General features: G+C 34.5%; 1 protein-coding gene across 2 annotated transcripts in view; it reads left to right on the forward strand.

The window, feature by feature from the left end:
- The window catches only part of TNPO1 (transportin 1), a 52,505-nt gene that overhangs the window by 25,399 nt on the left and 7,299 nt on the right, over window positions 1–19,807 (forward strand). For both annotated transcript variants that reach the window (XM_079330294.1, XM_079330295.1), the window contains 17 exons: window positions 424–557; window positions 1,972–2,053; window positions 2,726–2,848; window positions 3,311–3,429; window positions 5,131–5,191; window positions 5,833–6,001; window positions 7,530–7,682; window positions 8,898–9,123; window positions 11,665–11,836; window positions 13,062–13,148; window positions 13,941–14,048; window positions 14,225–14,383; window positions 14,477–14,564; window positions 15,544–15,642; window positions 15,856–15,951; window positions 18,724–18,799; window positions 19,594–19,693. In XM_079330294.1, the coding sequence (XP_079186420.1) occupies window positions 424–557; window positions 1,972–2,053; window positions 2,726–2,848; window positions 3,311–3,429; window positions 5,131–5,191; window positions 5,833–6,001; window positions 7,530–7,682; window positions 8,898–9,123; window positions 11,665–11,836; window positions 13,062–13,148; window positions 13,941–14,048; window positions 14,225–14,383; window positions 14,477–14,564; window positions 15,544–15,642; window positions 15,856–15,951; window positions 18,724–18,799; window positions 19,594–19,693 (2,052 nt within the window). The remainder of the gene's footprint in view (window positions 1–423; window positions 558–1,971; window positions 2,054–2,725; window positions 2,849–3,310; window positions 3,430–5,130; window positions 5,192–5,832; window positions 6,002–7,529; window positions 7,683–8,897; window positions 9,124–11,664; window positions 11,837–13,061; window positions 13,149–13,940; window positions 14,049–14,224; window positions 14,384–14,476; window positions 14,565–15,543; window positions 15,643–15,855; window positions 15,952–18,723; window positions 18,800–19,593; window positions 19,694–19,807) is intronic.

Below are 19,807 nucleotides of genomic sequence, written 5' to 3' on the forward strand. Positions count from 1 at the left end.
CTTTTGAAACTCAAACTGACCATCATCTCTGTTTTGCCCCCTCGTGAATTATGAAAGGAAATACAATTATATATGCAATTAATTTGGATATTTCTGTCTTATTCTACTTCCTTCTCAAATAAAAATTAGCTTTTAAGCATTCTTTGAAATGTATTTGGGTAGGTGAGCATGAAATCAAACTAAAATTATTACTTAGTCACTGCTGATTCTCCCAGCTTGAGAGCTAACAGATGCTTAGACGGTTTAAATAAAATGCCTTTAAGAATATTTTAATTTTTCCATTAATTAGCTAGCTGCATTTACAATATCAACTAGCTACATTTACTTTGTTGTGCTGAAATTACTCTTGCTGTATGAAGTCTTAAATTTTGTTTTCTTCAGAATGCAAAAGATATACTTATTTGTTTATTCATTTTTAAACAGGGCGCTTTTGGTGCTCTTCAGAAGATTTGTGAAGATTCCGCTGAAATTTTGGATAGTGATGTGTTGGACCGGCCACTCAATATCATGATACCTAAATTCTTGCAGTTCTTCAAGCACAGCAGTCCAAAAATACGGTAGGTTTATGAGATCTACTTACTGTTAAAATTTTACTTACATTAGCAGCAAGGCTGCTGTTTTCTACATCTGTTTAAAACGTGCTTAACTCTTTAAAATGATCCTGCAGAGACCCATAGAAATTCCATGTATCTGTAATTTTCATGTTTGTCTTCATAATACAAGAATCTCATCTCTATATAATTGGTCAGTGATTCTGAAAATTAAATAGTTTCTTTAAGTTTTTGCATATTACTACAAAAAATTCAGTGCTGTGCTTAGAACTCTAATATTCTGATTAGAAATAACAATTTTACATTCCTTTTATAATGGCTGAAACAATGGAAGAGTGAAAATTCTTTAGCTGACAAAAGTTTCTGAGTTCTAACCAAAGAAATAATTCTGCATTTAACTGATCTTCCAACTGGAATTAAATGGATTCATGATCCCTTCACTGTAAAACTGTATTAATCTCTCCAAAATAATATTATAAAAGAAAAATTTCAGAATTAAATTGTTATTGCTAGTATTCATTGTGAAGAACAAAGCTTTTACCCTGAATTTAGCCAACAGAATGCCCCTGCTCCAAAGAAGGCTAATGGTATTTTGGGCTTGAGTATTGCCATCTAGTTTAAAGGAGGTGGTCCTTCCTTTCATATTCCAGGAGATAGCATACCTGAAGTACTGTGTCCAGTTCTGGACTGTTCAGTGTGAGAGAGGCATGTGTATACTGGAAAGACTCCAGCAAAGGTCCATATCAGGAAAGGTCGAAAATGCTGGCACTCGTCAACATATGTAAAAACTTGAAGAGAGGGAAGAAGATAAAAAGCCCAGACTCTTTCCAGTGGTGCCCAGTAGCAGAACCAGAGGTGGTGATCACAAACAGAAGCTCAGAATGTTCCTTCTGAATATCAAAACCAGCGTTTTTACTGGGAGGATGACCAATCACTGGCACAGATTACTCAGAGAATTGACAGAGTCTCCATCCTTGGAGATACTAAGTAGCCAGATGCACGTGGTCCTGGCTGCTGGCGGTAGGTGGTCCTGCATGAGCACAGGCATTGACCAGATGACTTTCAGAGGTGCTTTCCGACCTCAACCATTCTATGCTTCTTTGTGATTCTGTGAAAGTGTTTTATCTTCTCTGAAAATTATATTTGACAGCTTTAAGGTGGCATTTCTTAGATACAAATATGCCAGCTGTAGTCATCTTAGCCTCTTTACTGAATACTTTATTTTTCAAATATTAGCTATATCAGAATATAAGGCAGTACTTAAAATGCAGTTTAATAGTTTAGCTTGGTAATGCTACAGATGCACAGCTTTGTTCTCTCTTGCCTATGAAGATATTTGGGTTATGCTTTTGATGCCTGAATACACCTTAAAATGTTTTTATTTCATAAAACATATATATTTTAACTGGTTTTGTTATAGGTCTCATGCAGTGGCATGTGTCAATCAATTTATCATCAGCAGAACTCAAGCTCTTATGTTGCACATAGATTCTTTTATTGAGGTGGGTGTGCATTCTTGTTTGGAGTTTAAGTCAAATTACCTATCTGATTTATCAAGATAAATAAGATCTAAACTCCCCATTTCTCGTTGCCCATTCTTAGCTTCAGCTCCCACAGGAGCTCTGTATGCTTGTGCTCAGAGCTAATTGCTCTGTAAGTGAAAGAAGTAGGTGTATTTCAAAAAATGTTTCCTTTTCCTAAGTAGGGAAAGCGCTTATAGAGTAAAGATGCAAAATTAATGGCAGCAGTCTGTCTCTTACCTGTCCTCGCTGAGAAGTGTATGGCACTGTGCCTGCCTACCTGCCTGTCTGAATAGTGTTACTGAACTTGGGTGAGAAGGATCTGGGTTGTGTAGTGTTTGATTTGCTCCTCTTATGTACTGGCACAATTTATGTTTAGGAGGAAAAAATAATCCAAAAGTACTGTTCTTGTGCCACAGTGTAATTGCTCTTGTTAATTAATACACAGTGTCGTATTTATGTATAAAATAGACTCTTGAGCGACTGAAGAGTTAATTTGCTAACCCATATGTCTTTAAAATATACAGTAGTATTCTGAGGTGTGCATTGGGCAAGTACAGAAATGTATCTCTTTTAGACAGCCAGTAATGTCAATTCTAATACAAGTTGAACTTGTTGAATTGAGGTTTTTCAGCTGTTACTACTTTCCAACAGAATCTTTTTGCACTGGCTGGTGATGAGGAGCCTGAAGTACGCAAAAATGTTTGCCGTGCTCTGGTAATGTTGCTGGAAGTTCGGATGGATCGCCTTCTTCCTCATATGATTAGTATAGTTGAGGTGAGTCTCATTTCTTAGATGTCCTGTAGATTCCCTTGTTTGACATTGCAGAAAAAATAAGTAAAAGCATTCCTCAGGTATGTTGCTCTTGCACTTGCTGGCTCTTTGTTTCCCTTTAAGACTAGGGTTGCAAAACATTATTCTTATCTAATTGAACTTGACATTGTGTTTGACAGGCAGTGCATATTGCAGTTGTTTATTCTTCATTAAATCAATTAGCCCAAAATGGCTGGGATCACAGCCAGGCATTGCTTGACCTTAAGTGCAAAGTTTATGTTAAAAATCCAGCACTAGTGCTGAAACTGCTTCTGTTTACACAAATTGAAGCTGTCACTTTTTCGAGTGTGTTGACCATAACTAGGATAAAGCATGTTATTTTGCATTGCACTTTGAGCTACTAATGAAAAAGTTCTAATATAAATGTTCTATTTTACACAAGTAATTTATTTTTATATTGTGTAGTATATGCTTCAAAGGACCCAGGACCAAGATGAAAATGTGGCTTTGGAGGCATGTGAATTTTGGCTGACTTTGGCTGAACAGCCGATTTGTAAAGAAGTATTATGTCGGCATCTTACTAAGTAAGTATCAAGAATTACTTAGTAGAACCTAATTACTTCTTATTAACGGAGAAGTAATAAGTATCAACTTATGTTTATTTTGAGACAGTCCTCTTAAAATGTCAGTTGACTGGTTTATGGATACTCTTAGAGACAGTGTATATGGCTTGCAGTGTGCTTAGAAGAATTCCATAACTAATTCTTGGGCATAGTAAAATCGAAAAGACTGGTGAGGGTTTCAGACCCAGCGAACTCCAGAAACAATTTAACTGTTGCTGTATTGCTTACTTCAAATTTAACAAGCTGTTACACTTCACATGAATGCAAAAATATGGTAAAATGCACTTAAGTGAACAGCTCCACGTGACATTACACATAATATCTGGTGTACCATGAACATGTCATCTTGACTACTGCTTATGTAAGCATCTCTGTGCAGTGCTTCAATATGCATAGTCATGCAAAGGGTTCTTCATTTTAGAAAGAGCATAAAACAAAATTACATTACTTGGATTTAGAAATCAATTTTATATCAATTACTGTTAGAAGTTAAATTTGAAGCCTGTACAATTTGTTCCTTCACTCTTCTGCAGCCTGATAGTACTTTAAGTTTCAAAACCTACTTTTTCAAAGTTTCAGAAAGTTTTCCAGTGCCTCAAGAGATATAATTTGATTGAATGGGGGTAAATATCCATGTAATGTAAATATCTTTTTGTCTGCTGCAGTGCTTGAAACTTCCTCCAGACTAATTTGAAGTCTTTTACAGTAGGAAATTAATTTTTCAGTGTGGCCAGCAAATGAATACTCTTTCTTTTCATATATTCATTGAAGATTTTTTAAAAAAGGAAAGAGTTCTCTCAAAATTTTGAGTGGAAGAACAGTGTGACAGAAGAGACACATCCTTCTCAGCAAAAATGGGCATTGTAGATGTGAAGTAATTTAAAAAAGAAAGCAAGATTTTGGTTTTCCTAGCAAATTAAAAAGTTGATTAAAATATGTACTGTTGCAGAGAAAGACTAGGAGTTAACACCAGGAGAATAAGTGCTATGAGAAATTATTTTTAAATTTCAAAATGGTCTGATTTAATTCCTTTTGCAGTTCAAAAAGCAAAAGAATTATGGTACATAGTACAAGTTCACAGCACACACTACACAGTTAATAACTACTAGTATTAAATCTCTTTTGGCCTACATGAACCTTGACACTGCAACAGCATCATGCTCATTCTTTTAAAAAAAAGCATTAGTCAAGATTTCTGCAGTGTTGAAGGCTTGTCTTACTGAAGTGATCACAAGGTGGTAGGAGAGCTTAATGTATTAGGCCTCCATCTTAAACAGTAATGATGTAGTCTTCATTGGCAAGTAAATAAAATGACAAGTACTCTTGGCAAGAGTCATCTTACCGTGCATACTATGGGAGCTTGAGTTCTTACTGAAAACCTATAGATCTAATTTCTGATAGGTGCATCTGAATAAGTTCATCAGTTGTGCCATTAGTCTACTTCTATTTAAAAGTTTGTTATTTGAAATAACACTTTTTTCTCATAAAAAGTATTGATGAATCTTATGACATGGAACTTGGTTTAGGTAATACTCTTTTCATCAGGCTATTTCTCTTTTGAGTTGGGAGGTGAGGTTTACAGCCAAAATTATGGCCCATATAACTTAGAACTGGTTTGCTTTTTTATGTGTTACTTTAATGTGTATAAATATTTCTTTGTAGGCTGATACCTGTGCTGGTAAATGGTATGAAATATTCAGAGATTGATATTATTCTGTTGAAGGTGAGCATCAGTTTCTTTTACTCTGTTGGAATAGTTGGTTAGATTCTGACCTGTAAATCAGAATGACTCAAATCGGAATGGGCAGGCCTAGCCTACCATCTCTACTGTGGAAGATTTGCTTTCTGGGGCAAGGTATGCTGTTCAAAATATGAAATGCAACTGATGTTATGTTTGTTGGGAAATAATCTGTGGGTCTCCTGGTTTGCCCCAGCCGCTTCCCACACAATTTACGCAGAGCTGGGATACTATTACTATGAACTACTGCAAGAAAGCAGCATTAAAAATATATTCAGAACTAATTTTAATGCCTTCTAGGTTGAATACAGGGTTTTTTTCCATCACTACATATGTCGGTATACCAAAATTTCTCAATCTTTTCTTTCCATTTCGTTCCCATTGAGTAATTTCTTAACAAGAAGGTTACTTCGGGGGTGGGCGTACCTCTCTTACTTGTATCTTCCTATTGCTTTTCTGGTAAATGCAGCAGTAGAACACAGAAACAGTGTCAATTTTTTAGTTGAGCTGCTCAGGTGGGATGTGAATCTTTTATACACTTAAAAATCTTGAGCTGAAACTACATTGTTAACTTCCTTAAGCAATACAGCTGGACTAGTTTATCTAATAAAACAATTTGATGACAGGGGGATGTTGAAGAAGATGAAGCTATTCCAGATAGTGAGCAGGATATAAGGCCTCGTTTTCATCGTTCAAAGACGGTGGCTCAGCAACATGAAGAAGATGGTATTGAAGATGATGATGATGATGATGATGAACTTGATGATGATGATACTATTTCTGACTGGAATTTAAGTAGGTCAAAGAAATGTGTGAAATGCTTTGAACTACAGCTGCTTGCATAATACAAGAACCTCAGTAAAAAGACAAGTTTGTTCCTTACAAGACATGTAAGGAACACCAAGGCTTTGTGTTTGACAACAAAAAAAATCTGCTGACATAGTTGGTGGATATGTTGGAGGAGGGGAACCTTTGAGATGACATTTTGACTTCATAACTGAATTGGCAAAAGCTATCCATCTGTAAGCTTATTTTGAATATGGCAGATTGAGATGCAAATATTTATTTTATACTATTCAATGGAGGTATAAAACTTAAAATTTTAATTCTATGAAGTAATAAAAATGCTGTATCACTTGTTTAAATTCAATTTAAAAAGAGGAAAAAAGAAGCTTTGCACATTGATAACTGGAGCAAGCTTAGCAATATTTTCTTTAATTTCAGTCTTCCCTCCAAAATTGGATTGTGTTAGGTTTGGGTTGGTTTTTATTCCTATATGAACGTTCCACTACCTCTGCCTGTTACAGGTCTCAGTGAGGAATTTGCTTCTCAGTACAGTACTTTAGTTGTGAAGGCAGGAGATGGCTCTGAGGAAGCAAGAATTTGGATGACCTGTTGTGGGGGTCACAGGACCTTTAAGGCTGATAGACTATGTTATAAGGAAAGAAAACACTTCAAACTGTTTTTTAAGTTCAGTGACAGAAAACAGTTAGTGCAATTCTGAAAAATCTGATTTGAATTTGCTTTGCAAACAAACTCATTGTGGAATAATGCTTTGAGACGCGGGCATAGCCACATGGGGCCTTTTTCCCCAAGGTCACAAGTTTTCACAACAGGTGAATGTGATTTCAGGCTTATGTTTAAACAATTTTGAGACATATCTGAAGAATTACTGTTGTTGAAAATATGAGTGCAAACATGCTTGTTTCTGTAAAGCTGTGTCTTGGAAAAAAGGTGTAGCTTTATATTCTTAATACTGTTTTGTCACTGCTCTGTGTAGAGATTGCAGAATTAAATACGCATTTTCTGAGAAACTGCTCAAATGACATAAGGTGCCCTGTGATGCATGATTTTGATTAAAACAGTGAGAAAGCTGAAGTTATTCAGGAATGGTGACCTAAAAGAGAAAGAGTAGAACAATTCAGAAATCTGTAATGACGTATATTATTTGGATTTGAGAAAATTTGTATTATCTGAAAATCAGAATTTTGTGCCCTATTTTGTATCCAGTGTTCTATATTTGACTTCCAGTTTGAACAGAGAGGAAGCACCAGCATAGCTTGACAATTAGCAACATTTTTTACTAATGAGACCAGTGCAATTCTTTATGGCAGATTAAGAAGGAAGTGATATTATAATAAAAATAGCTTTCTAAGAGCTGTTACTTTGCACAGGAGCACAGTGTAGTGTAATGGAGTAGAAGTATGTTCCCTCCTAGTGCACTGAGAATCCACTGGCAGATCAGAGTTAAAAATGGGATTATATTGCCTAACTACAACTGTTTGTTTATTAAGCAGAGATTAACACTGTTAATTCCCTTCAGGGAAATGTTCTGCTGCTGCTCTAGATGTCCTAGCTAATGTATTTCGTGATGAACTTCTGCCACACATCTTGCCACTGTTGAAGGAATTGCTTTTCCACCCCGAGTGGGTAGTTAAAGAATCTGGTATCCTTGTTCTTGGTGCAATTGCTGAAGGTAAGGCAACAGTTCATATCAGGTTGATGATTTTTAAATTGGTTCTGGAGTAGCTTGAGTGAACTTACTAATGCAAACAAGTATTTGTCCTTAGCTGGTTTGCTTTTGGTGATTCATCTCTTGATGTCCTGATTGGTGACTGCAGTTACTTTATTTATTTTTTTTTTATTTTCAAATTTATACATGTTTGGGAGGCTAAACAGACTACATGATTGCTTTTATTTCTCCATTTCTAAACTTCACAGTATAGAGGTGTTGATATCTCTCAAAATACTACCTTGATTTCAAAGATGATAAATGTTTAATAAATTTTAGCCTTAGATTCTAAATGTTTTCAGAAATGAAGAAAACCACTCCTGTGATTTTGGTGCACTAAGATAGATGCCTTTTGTAGATGATCCTACAATTAAAATAGGCTAACTTCCATTCTTTTTTACTTACTTATAATCTTGCTTGGCTTTTTGCTTGAAGTTCCAGCATCTCTGTCCCTTTTGCAAGCTGAAGAAGTAGATTTGGGTTCATGCTTGGATTATCTTTTTCTTTCCCTCGCTGTCTAATGAACATACTTTTTTTTTAACTATTACTAGAAACTTTTAGTTGGTTCTGATTGGAAATCCAGCAAGATGGCAGTACTTCTGGCAAATCTCAATGCCTTACTGCCCCTGCTGACTTGAAGGGACAGATTTTATTTGTGGTCAGTATTTGTATGATTTTAGGAAAACCAAAGAAATTTGAATTTCTTAATGAATCCTTTTTCATGTGATGTTTGGTTGTCAAGACCATCTTTCTCTGCTTGGTATTTTCTTGCTTACTCTGAGTAGACTGAAATAGGAACTTCCAACTTAGAAAATTTATTTGGATGTACTTGCTATACTACGTTCAATAAAGCAGAATTTCCAGAGACTGGGGAAGCACTGAAGTAGAAATGTAATTGAAAATAATGTAATTTTAATTGAAGATTTAATTATTATCTAGTAATTTAAATTTAATTATTATACAGTATTACAATATTTATTATTTATTTAAGGGTTTTTTTTTTTTTAGAACTTTATATAAATTAGGTAGACTTACTTTGTTAAAATACTTGTTAAATTATATTTTAAACTTTGTGTTCCTATGTGATAAGAGAAGGAAGGTACATCTCTCATAGAAAACAGAAAACAACGGAATTTTTCATTAATTCTGGTACTGCAATAGCTATATTTTTCTTTCCAGGCTGCATGCAGGGTATGATTCCATATCTTCCAGAGCTAATCCCTCACCTTATTCAGTGCCTCTCTGACAAAAAGGCTCTTGTGCGCTCCATTACATGCTGGACTCTTAGTCGCTATGCACACTGGGTAGTTAGTCAACCCCCAGACACATACTTGAAGCCATTAATGACTGAGTTGCTAAAGCGTATCCTGGATAGCAACAAGAGAGTACAAGAAGCTGCCTGCAGGTAAGCCAAAGCTTAAGTAAACATCACTATCATGATACTGATTTTTTTTCCATGGGAAGCTATTTTATGCCCTTACCAGTGAATGTGTGACTCCATTTCTAGCTCTTAATGTACTGTTTCTCTTAAATTGGAGTAGATGCAATTTTCTCCCAAATTATAATGGCATTAAAAAAGTTAAAGTCTATCTCTCTTGTGCACTTGGTTTTCAGAGTGTGTGAAACACCAGCCTATATAATTTATTTTAGTAAATTATCTGTTTGCAACACTTATTTTCAATATATGCTGTTTCATTGACCAGGAATTTGGAATTTTTAAAAATGAACACAGTCAGAACTGGTAACAGTGGAAAGCTGTCCTGTCATTTGATTTCTGAAATTGTTTATACTTAGCTCAGTATTACCAAAACATTTAGGTTATGATTATTTCAAGAGATATAGACTTTCTCTTGAAATTAGATGTTGGAAGGTAAGATTCCCTTCTTCCACTTGTCTGCTTCTTTAAGAAAAAATAAAAATTTGTTGCTTAATTAGTAGACACAACATTAATGGAATGGGAATGTGTGCACCCCGTTGTGCATCAAAAAAAAATTAACATATTAGTTTTTGTCAGACTGAGGTGTACACAGCAAGCTTTCAGTGTTTCTTCAAAAAGCAGTTACATTTGCCTCTGAGTACCTGAAACATGTAGTAGTAGTAATAATAATAATAATAATAATAATAATAATAATAATAATAATAATAATAATAATAGTAGCCAGCCCCGAATATCAGTAGTGCCAAAGGACAGTGATGAGTTCAGAGTTCTTGGGCTAAGCTTTGTTCAAAAGAAATATATATCCTTGCAGCAAGTTTGGGTAGCTTTAATGTCTTCTCTATTTATTCTATTTTTAAAAAAAAAACAAACAACCAAACCCAAATGCAAAGCCCAAAAAAACCAAACCAAACAAAGAAGCAACCAAAAACATCCCCAAAGGAAAATTTTCCACTTATCTTCAAGCCTTCCTTTTCCAAAATGTGGATGAAAATCTGCATTTAGTTGAACACAGCTGTGTTGTGGTGTAGTTAAAGTTAACTTTACCTGGTACTTGTGACGAATGTGTAATGGGCCATGGAAACCAGGAAATCTAGAATGGAAATATTAAAAATTACAGTACACCTGATTTTTTTTTTGTTCAATTTTAAGTCAAGTATCAGACTTAGAGCATGTTTTGAGATATTTTCTTTAGAGCAGGGATTCACTATAATTACTATTGCAGCTAAAAATAAACTGCACTATAATAATAAAATAATATGCACTATAAGGAAAATGTAGAGTTGTTATAATTAAAAACATATTTGCTAGCTTTTTTAATTGTGAGGAAATACAATGAACCTTCTTGGACAGCAATTAAGAGCTTCATCCCAACATTGAATAGTTGCATGCATTGTTTATGTCTTCCAAATTGAGGATTGGTCACAGGATATTGTATGTTTTTGTTCCTAACTTCTGTGTGGTAGCAGATATCTAACATTCACTAATGTACTTTTAAGAAACTCTTCCTGTAGTTGGTGACAGACAGAATTATATTTTACTTAAATACATTTTTCTGCTCAAGTTGTATGCCTTTCTGAAGGAATACTTCATAATAAATAAAAAATAAAGAGTTAAATAACTAAAGTAAGAATGCTAGCCATTTCGAGTTGTGTTAAAAAAACTGCATTTCTGTATTTGGTAGCACACGGGGATTGTTCACCTCACGCGGCGATGCATGCATTTTAGTGCAGAGACTAGCTAATAATAATCCTGTTGACAGAGCTAGGCCAGTAAATCTTCAATAGCTCTGTAATTTTTTCCTTTCCTTAATGTTTCTCTGAAGAAGTGTCTCTGATGTGCAGGGACTTTTTCGGTTTTTGATTCATTTTGGATGGGTTTTCTTATTGCTGCCATTGAAACACTGGATAGACTAGCATGATGTCTTGACGTGTGCTTTGACCAAAAGCAGCTAAAACTGTTCATCCTCTGTGTTTGCTTTTAGTTTTCCATGTCTTTCTATATCTTTTTTTATGTAGTGAACAGCTAAGAAATGTGGTGTTTGCTTTGTACTGGTACAGCAGCACCAAAATCTCTAAGTGCAGTTACTGGGTACATTAAAAATAGTGGTCCATTTTTAACTTAAATAATCAGCTTTTATTGTGGTTCCTTCTATTTTAGTTGTAAGTATATTGTTATTGTAAGTATATTTAGTTGTAGTATATTGTAACTTTTCTGCTAATGCTATTTTTTTTTTTAGTGGTGGCTGCCATGTATCCCTAATGAGTTTTATGGCAGTATTTTAAAATTTTGTTCTTGACAGTAAGAGAGCTAGATGCTTATCGGTGATTCTGTTTTCAGTCAAAGAAGATCAAAAGTTATTTAAGTATTACCTTTTTGGAAGCATATCTTGCATGAATTTGAGGACTTAAACACAGCTCTATCTTTAAATAGAAATAGGTTAAGTAGGACATTTTGGGATTGTCTTGTTTCCTTATTTCCAAGGTACTAACTTGTTTTATTGTCGTTCAGTGCCTTTGCTACTCTAGAAGAGGAGGCTTGTACAGAACTTGTTCCTTATCTTGCATATATACTTGACACTTTGGTCTTCGCATTTAGTAAATACCAGCATAAAAACCTGCTCATTCTTTATGATGCTATAGGAACCCTAGCAGATTCTGTAGGACATCATCTAAATAAACCTGTGAGTATACCTTATGTTCTGGAGAAGGACTTACCATATTTGAAAAGCTTCTTCATTGTTTTTTGTAGTGTGCTTTACATGTTATAAACTAGAAATGGTGATATTTCTGTGTATCTTTTATTAGTGCTACATGCTTACAGATAAAATTTTCCCACTGCACAAATATTTGCCATCAAGCAAAAGTGTGTAGTGTTTCGTGCAATGTGCTGTTCATTATGGTTGTTTTTACTTTGTGCTTCAAGTTCTTTTGCTCAGAGGAGAGATCAGTTAGATACTCCTTTGGACAAAGCACAGATAGCACATAACAATGTGGTGGGGTTTTTTTCAGAGTGCTTGTATTAATTAGTAGATGTACACATCGTATGTTTGCATCTTATGATGGTTATTGAAACTTCTTTTGTTTCTCTGGAGTGATTCAAATGACACAGATGCCCTAGAAAAAAAAAAAATTTAGTTGTTTCCATGGTATTTTACTTGCCATCTGAACCCCACACCATCGAAGGATCTGTCTTTCAGTCTCTCTCTATGAGCCTGGCCACCTTGACATTTGACAGTACCAGGAGTATGCTAAATGGCAGCTCCTGATAAGGGTGGGACTTTCTTTAGTCAGTTAGAATTTTGTACCTTTGGATGTAGCAAAATCTGTTGGCTCTTTGGATACGTTCTGGTGGCAACAGGACTCTAGAGGTTCCTTGCTTAATGTCCTTGTGACAGTGGCTGTGCAGTGGCAAGGAAGCGAGCTTCATGTAGAAGGGCTAAGTGCCTCCTTCTGGAGGGGTAGGAAATTACTTTCTTCATAGATGGCTAGTTTGAGGAAGAGATTTCAGAACTTGTGGTCATGGAGATGGGATTGTAACATCAGGGCAGTCAGGGATGGTTGAGAAAAGCAGGTGGCAGATGAAGAGCCACAATGTAAATATAAAAATGTTTTCTGTACACCTTGTGACAGTCAGATAGATAACCCAGACAGCTATGCTGAAACCAAAGCTGGAGGAAGAGATTCCCTTTGTAAAGGTACTTATGTGCTTTAGGAGAGAATATCAAACACAAATTGTAAATTCTAGTATTAAAATATTTCTATGAATTGCAACAGTGATTGAATTACAGGATACATGTTTGTTCCTTTTTTTGAAAAAAATAAAATATATCTTAGTTGTTTTTAACTTTGAAATAAAGTGATATGCAGTAAAGTGTTTAGCAGCTGATGCATTTTCATCCTAAATAGGAATATATTCAGATGCTAATGCCTCCATTAATCCAGAAGTGGAACATGTTGAAGGATGAAGATAAAGATCTCTTCCCTTTATTAGAGGTAAATGTTAAAATGTGATTATTTTTTATCAACTTGGTTTAGAAAGTATTTATTTTTTACTAAAGGTGTTCCTCCTAGTAAATAAGACTATAAAAGCTGACATTTTTAGCTGTTTTCCATTAGGACAAAAATATTCTGATCATGATAAGAAAATTATATGACTGAATGAATGTCCTTAGGTTTAGCAGAAATCCTTTAGATTTTTTTTCTGCCATTTTGGAGTGTTTTCTTTGCTAGATCGTTTTAGGAAAAAAAAAAAGGGTTCTATCCTCCTTTTATTCTTCTCTTGTCTTCTTTCTCCTTGCTCTCTCTTCATCCCTCCATTAAAACTATTGTCAGACAAGCTGAAGGTATGAACCAGGCCATGTAGTCTAATGCTCTGTACTTGCTGAATGTGAAGCACCTCTAGGGGAAAACGCCTCTAGAAAAATTAGTTTTGTAACTCTTAAGTTATATTAGGGCTTGGTCATGGTCAAGATACTGCAGCTTAGCGTAAGTGCTGTCTGAATTGTTGTAACTGGTTTTGTATGCATTCTTGGCCACCTCTAAGAAGATGCTGCTGCTGAGATTTTCTCAACTGGCATATGCAGGAGTGAATAACAACTTGCTGGTAGTTGCCTTGACTCAGCTAAATCAGTACTGCCTTTCTAGGTTATGTTTACTTAATCAGTTATATGTTGGTGTATTTAAAATTCTGATACCTTCCAAAGTGCCTCTCCCAAGTAAAAGACTCTTCACAGATGTGATAAAAAGTAGTGACTGTTTTCTCTCTTGCCTCTTTTTTAATTCCAGTGCCTGTCGTCAGTTGCTACTGCCTTGCAATCTGGCTTTCTTCCATACTGTGAACCTGTGTACCAGCGTTGTGTAAATCTGGTGCAGAAGACACTTGCACAAGCCATGGTATTCTGCTATAACTATTCCAGTGTTACTGTGCTAAACAAAAGTGTTAACTATGTAAAATTAGAGGTGTGCAGGGAAATTGAATATCTAAATGAAGGTGCAGTTCTGCAACTTCTTTATGCATACTCCTGAGAAAATCTAGTATAATTTTGAAAATGTGTACTTATTTGTTGCAGTTGCATAATGCTCAACCAGACCAATATGAGGCTCCAGATAAAGATTTCATGATTGTGGCTCTTGATTTACTCAGTGGTTTAGCTGAAGGACTTGGAGGCAACATTGAACAGCTAGTGGCTCGCAGCAATATCCTGACACTAATGTATCAGTGCATGCAGGTGAGATGAGTAAGGTATTTGATCCACACATTTTCTTTATTCAGAGAATGAGAAACTCTTCTAAAATTGTCATTTTTTTCTTCCTCCTTTTAGGACAAAATGCCTGAGGTACGGCAGAGTTCTTTTGCATTGTTAGGTGATCTGACAAAGGCATGTTTTCAGCATGTTAAACCTTGCATCGGTATGTTTCTTTTACATGTTTTATAACTTGTTTTGCAAATGTTTAAGAGGTTGTATTAGCCATTGTCATGCTCCCTATTCTGTGGGTTGCCTTTTTATGGTGTCATACATAGTAATTTTCCTTTATAAACAACAGTCTGTAGTCTTTTGTCCCTTGAATTGTATGTTAAGAAAACGTTCCTATTTTTGTGGACAGTGTAAAAGTTCATTTTTCTTCTTTATTTTTACAGCTCTTTCTGTTCTACTAGAATTTATTTTAAAGCGAAAAAGTATACAATATACATAAATTTAAAAATGGGCTAGAAGATAGGTTTTACTTTGTTTATCTGCTTTATTTTTTATTTCTGTGGGAAGTATCATCAGTGATACACTTCCACAATATTAGCTCTTTCTTCCCACAGATACTGTTGTGATGCACTTGCCAAATGAGTGCTTGCATAGGCTTGGAATTTAAAATTAATTTGGCAGATGTTATAATGACCTTTTTGACTCATTTTTCTTAAAATTTAATCAAAGTTGTGATTGCCTTCTAGTCTTTGTTGTATTTTCAAGAGTAGGAAATGGTTATCCAGGTGATTTTGGGGATGTTCAGCCTTATGATAAAACTTCTAGTGCTTGTAGCTATGTTGGTTTTCTTCCTTCTCTTCATCTCTCTCCTCTCACCTGAGCAAGGGAGGGAAGGAAGATTTCTACATAAAAGTTATATAAAGATGAGCACCTATTAGGAAGATTTTAAAAGCATGATTTGAAAATATTTGCATTTATCTGCTTAGGTTCTAAATTCCAGGTTAATCTGATGTAAAGCTGGAATATAGCTCTTGTTAATTTGAATGTAATACTTTCCAAGTATTTAAATAGGCTAAATAGGCTTACATTATCTTTTTCTTGAACATCCCTTTTTTCTTCCCCTCACAATCTTGAAGTAATGAGATAAGATGGTTGTATTGTGTGATGAGTTTTTAAAATATTGTTCTTTCTAGCTGATTTCATGCCAATTTTGGGAACCAACCTAAACCCTGAATTCATTTCTGTGTGTAACAATGCCACCTGGGCAATTGGAGAAATCTCTATCCAGATGGGTAAGATATAATTTTTTCTTTAAATCTCTGCACATTTAGAATTATTTGTCTGTGTGGTTTTAAGTGATTTTTTTTTAAGTGATACCTTTATGTTAATATTTAAATTGCATTTGTGATCCATATCCCTTTTAGTAAGTTAAGTATACATGTTCTGTTTACATTATGTAATTAATGGTCATTTTCTTCTGATTTTTTTTTTAATTATTGTTTCAGGTATAGAAATGCAGCCTTATATCCCAATGGTCTTGCACCAGCTTGTAGAAATAATTAACAGACCCAACACACCAAAGACGTTGTTAGAGAACACAGGTACCCAAAAAATAACCTGTACATGGTGAAGGGAATTAGAAGATTTTTTTTTTTAATAATTGTTTTTCGAAATTACTTAGGGGAGCAACACCAGAACTGATTTTGTTATGTACTTGGCTTTTATAAGCAAAAGCAGCCCTGTTTTGCACAAGCTCTTACAAGTCTCAGTCTCGCAACAAATCATATATCTAGATTCTAATTGCTTTCTCCTTTTATACCATTTGTAATATATATTTATTAACTCTTTTATCATTCTTCTGGTTTTATTTATGTATTAAATATGACAAATGTATGCAGTAACACTTAAGACTTAATTTCTCACTGATTTTGAGTGTGCATGTCCTTACACATGTACTGTATATATATGTCTAGTGTGGGAAAAAAAGTAATTGTCATATAGAAAACAATGAACTTGTTAAATTTACAAAAAAAGTGAGATTTTTTTTTAAGATTCACTTACATTTTCATGCCAAAAATCTAGATCTGTGATGGCAGTTTTACCATGACATAACGGAAATTATGTTTAATTTCTGTTACCTGGTCACTTAATGACAAATTCCTGAAAAGAATTCTAATAATGATATGCATATTTTATGTTCTGACTTTGCATTCCAAATTGGGAGTAATTCCCAAATGCCTTACTGAATTGGAATTTCTGAGGCTTGTTTCTTTTGCATTTATAGAAGGCATGTTCTGGTATGAAAAGCACCTTCCATACTTGAGCAGAAATTTATAGATAATTCAATGGGTTTATTGTTTACTCCTTTAGTAATTGGGGATTTTTTTCCTTCTGTTTAAAAACCATCTTGTAAGAAAATTGCAATCACAACAATTTACAATTACAACAGTTTAGTAGCTGTATCTGACATGTTTGAATATAATGCAGATACAATGGTACGGTTATACTTTTTGAGCAAAGCAAGAGGTAATTTGGAGAGAGTTTTCAAAGTATATTTTTCCTTCAGTATTCTCTAAACTTAAAAGCTGCACTTTCTCTGTGCCTGTATCTCATTTAGTATGGAAGGTAACTTGAAGGAAAATTTACCTAGTTTTATGGCATATGATTGGTACTACTTTTTGAAAAGAAAATTTTGAATCAAATAGCTAGTTGTGAAATATACCATGGAATAGTGTAACAGTATGATACTATAAAAGTGTAACAATAGAAGTTTTCCTTACCCCTGCCCTGACTCCCCTCCTCTGCACTGATGGATGTGTAATACCTGTAACTGAGAGGCATCCAATAGTTAATTGTATGCTTCCATCATTGTTAAGAGAATTTTTGGAAGCATCTGAACACTGTTTTTTTTTTTAATTCTCTTAATAGTTATTTTAAATGTGGATGGATAACTGCAAATAAATGTTGAGTGTGGTGTACTTACTATAAGTTTGTTGTGGGATATTTTGTTGTGTGCTGCTAGTATGTGCAAGAATATTACTGGTTTTGCTGTAGCTTGCTGTGTAATTAATTATGAAAACATACTTTGACAGAGATTTCTGTTCCTTATTCAGGCTGTGGCTGTAAGAATTTACAGATTAAACTTAAAACTGTATTTTCATTTAAACTTCAGTGAAGTTTTGTAAGATTCTAAAAAGTTTTAGACACTGTATGTGGAAATTGAGTAACACCAGTATGCTAACAGTGAGCTGCATCACATTGAATTAATGTTTCAGACTGCTAGTATATCCTGCACCAAACTTCTCTTTGAGAAAGCATCATCTGCTTTATTGCATGTTTCATGAAACTGTTCACAAATGCCTGTTAATTAGAGTGTTGCATAGTATGTCCCTTGAACATAGGTTTCCTTTTTCTGCTTCATACAAATCTGCTGGATTTTAGTATTATTCATGTATTTTGCTTCAAGTAATTCTGATACATTATTTCCCACCCTCTCCTTTTTCTAAAGATTAATCTTTCGTGAGTTGAGCAAACACCATTAAAACACATTTGCATAATGATACTTTCTTCGTTCTGTCTCTCGGAACAAGAACCAAACTACTAATTGTGGTAAAGCAATTTTGCTTTTCATGAGTCCTCATGTTTTGGTATCAGAAGGCAGACTCTTGTACATCTTATGAGGAAAACTTTTGTGAGCAGGAGAAATACTAGGATTAAAGAATTAATGTTCTTCAGTCAGTCACTTTGAGTTAGCAACCATTTTAAATTAAATTCTCTATGAGATTATGGAGAAGACAAACATTTGTTAATCTTTGGAAAGTGTTCCAGCTATTTAGGATTTTCAGACAGACCACAATATATTCCATGTAAAGTGTTTGGAAATGTATTTTTATTATCAATTAGGTCTATAAAACCTTGATTTCTATGGATAAAATAAAATGTATAGAATACTTGATACTAAAATTGAAAAGTATTCATTTCCTTTTTTAAAAAATATCCATTATAATGCATTTCAATAAAAACTTTAAATTTGTTGAGGTAAATTTACTATAAATGATTACTCTAAAGAGGGACAGAATGACTGCTTACATCAGAAAGCCTTTGGATTTATAATTGTGTTTTTGGTGTTCTCTCATACTTCTTTAATTTTTTCTTTTACCTTGGAGAGTATACCATATATGTTGCTGCCTCTTATTTAGGGGGTGGTAATAAACAGCACTGGTGAAATCTTATGTTTATTATCATACACAGATTCTGTTGGTTTCTGTTTCTGAGTTATTTGTTGTTTTTTCTTTATTTTTTCTCCTCCCCCCTCATTTGCTCATGTCTTGGTTGGCGTTTGGTGGTGTATAACCGTGATTGCGTTACCTTAGCAATAACAATTGGTCGTCTTGGTTACGTTTGTCCTCAAGAGGTGGCCCCCATGCTACAGCAGTTTATAAGACCCTGGTGTGTATTATTCAATCTTTTTTTTTTAATTCATTTTTCTTCACTCTCTTTCTTTCTTTCTTTCTTTCTTCTCTCTATCTCACTTTTAGATATATTTTCAGTTGGTTACAAAATCTCAATCCTTAATCATTGCCAACCATGTGACTAATCTTGTCCTATCAGGTTTGTGAGTTTTTAGTAGCACCGTCATGTATTCTTTATGTTGTGGCTAACGACTAATTTATGCATGGGATAAGATTGTCACATGCTTGCTGTGTTAAAGCTTGACTATGAAAGAGCATTTTAAAATCCACCAGAATGATAATACAATGCATGCAAATATTGTAAAAATTTAAACAGTGCATTACCTAAAATTCAGTCTGAGGCTTGAAATGCTATAAGGAATATATGTTTATAGATTTGTTACGTATAAAATAGCTTGCTTGCTGCTGTTAAAGTTCAATAACTGTTCTGTAAGTGGTATCTGACATAATTCATACTGTGACAGTATATATGTTCCGCTTCTAATAATGATAGTTTCTATAAGTATTTCAGATACATGCTTATTTTGTATTTAATGGAATAGAGGTCACACTTTTTGACTACAGAATATCAAAAAATCCAGATTCTGGAGGTGATGCCTAATGGGATTATGCTAGTAAAAACTGTGTGAAATAAGTGTTTTTCTAAGTGTTCAATATTGTGTTTCAGATCATTTTATCAGTGTGACTTATTCCATCAGATACTGTCATCTAGTTTTGACTTATTGAAGAAAAGTAATAGGGTTATCTAAGTTTTGCTTTCTAATTCATTAGGTGCACCTCTCTGCGAAACATAAGAGACAATGAGGAAAAGGATTCAGCGTTCCGTGGGATATGTACCATGATTACGGTCAACCCCAGTGGAGTAGTCCAAGTAAGATACATTAATAGATACTAGCTTTTCTTTACGCATGTGAAATTTAGGGAAAGCTGTATGTTGCATATGAAAACCTTGAGGAGATTCCTTGCAGTACACAATGTAGCTTTA

This window comes from Erithacus rubecula, assembly GCF_903797595.1.
Source record: "Erithacus rubecula genome assembly, chromosome: Z".
Taxonomy (NCBI): Eukaryota; Metazoa; Chordata; class Aves; order Passeriformes; family Muscicapidae; genus Erithacus; species Erithacus rubecula.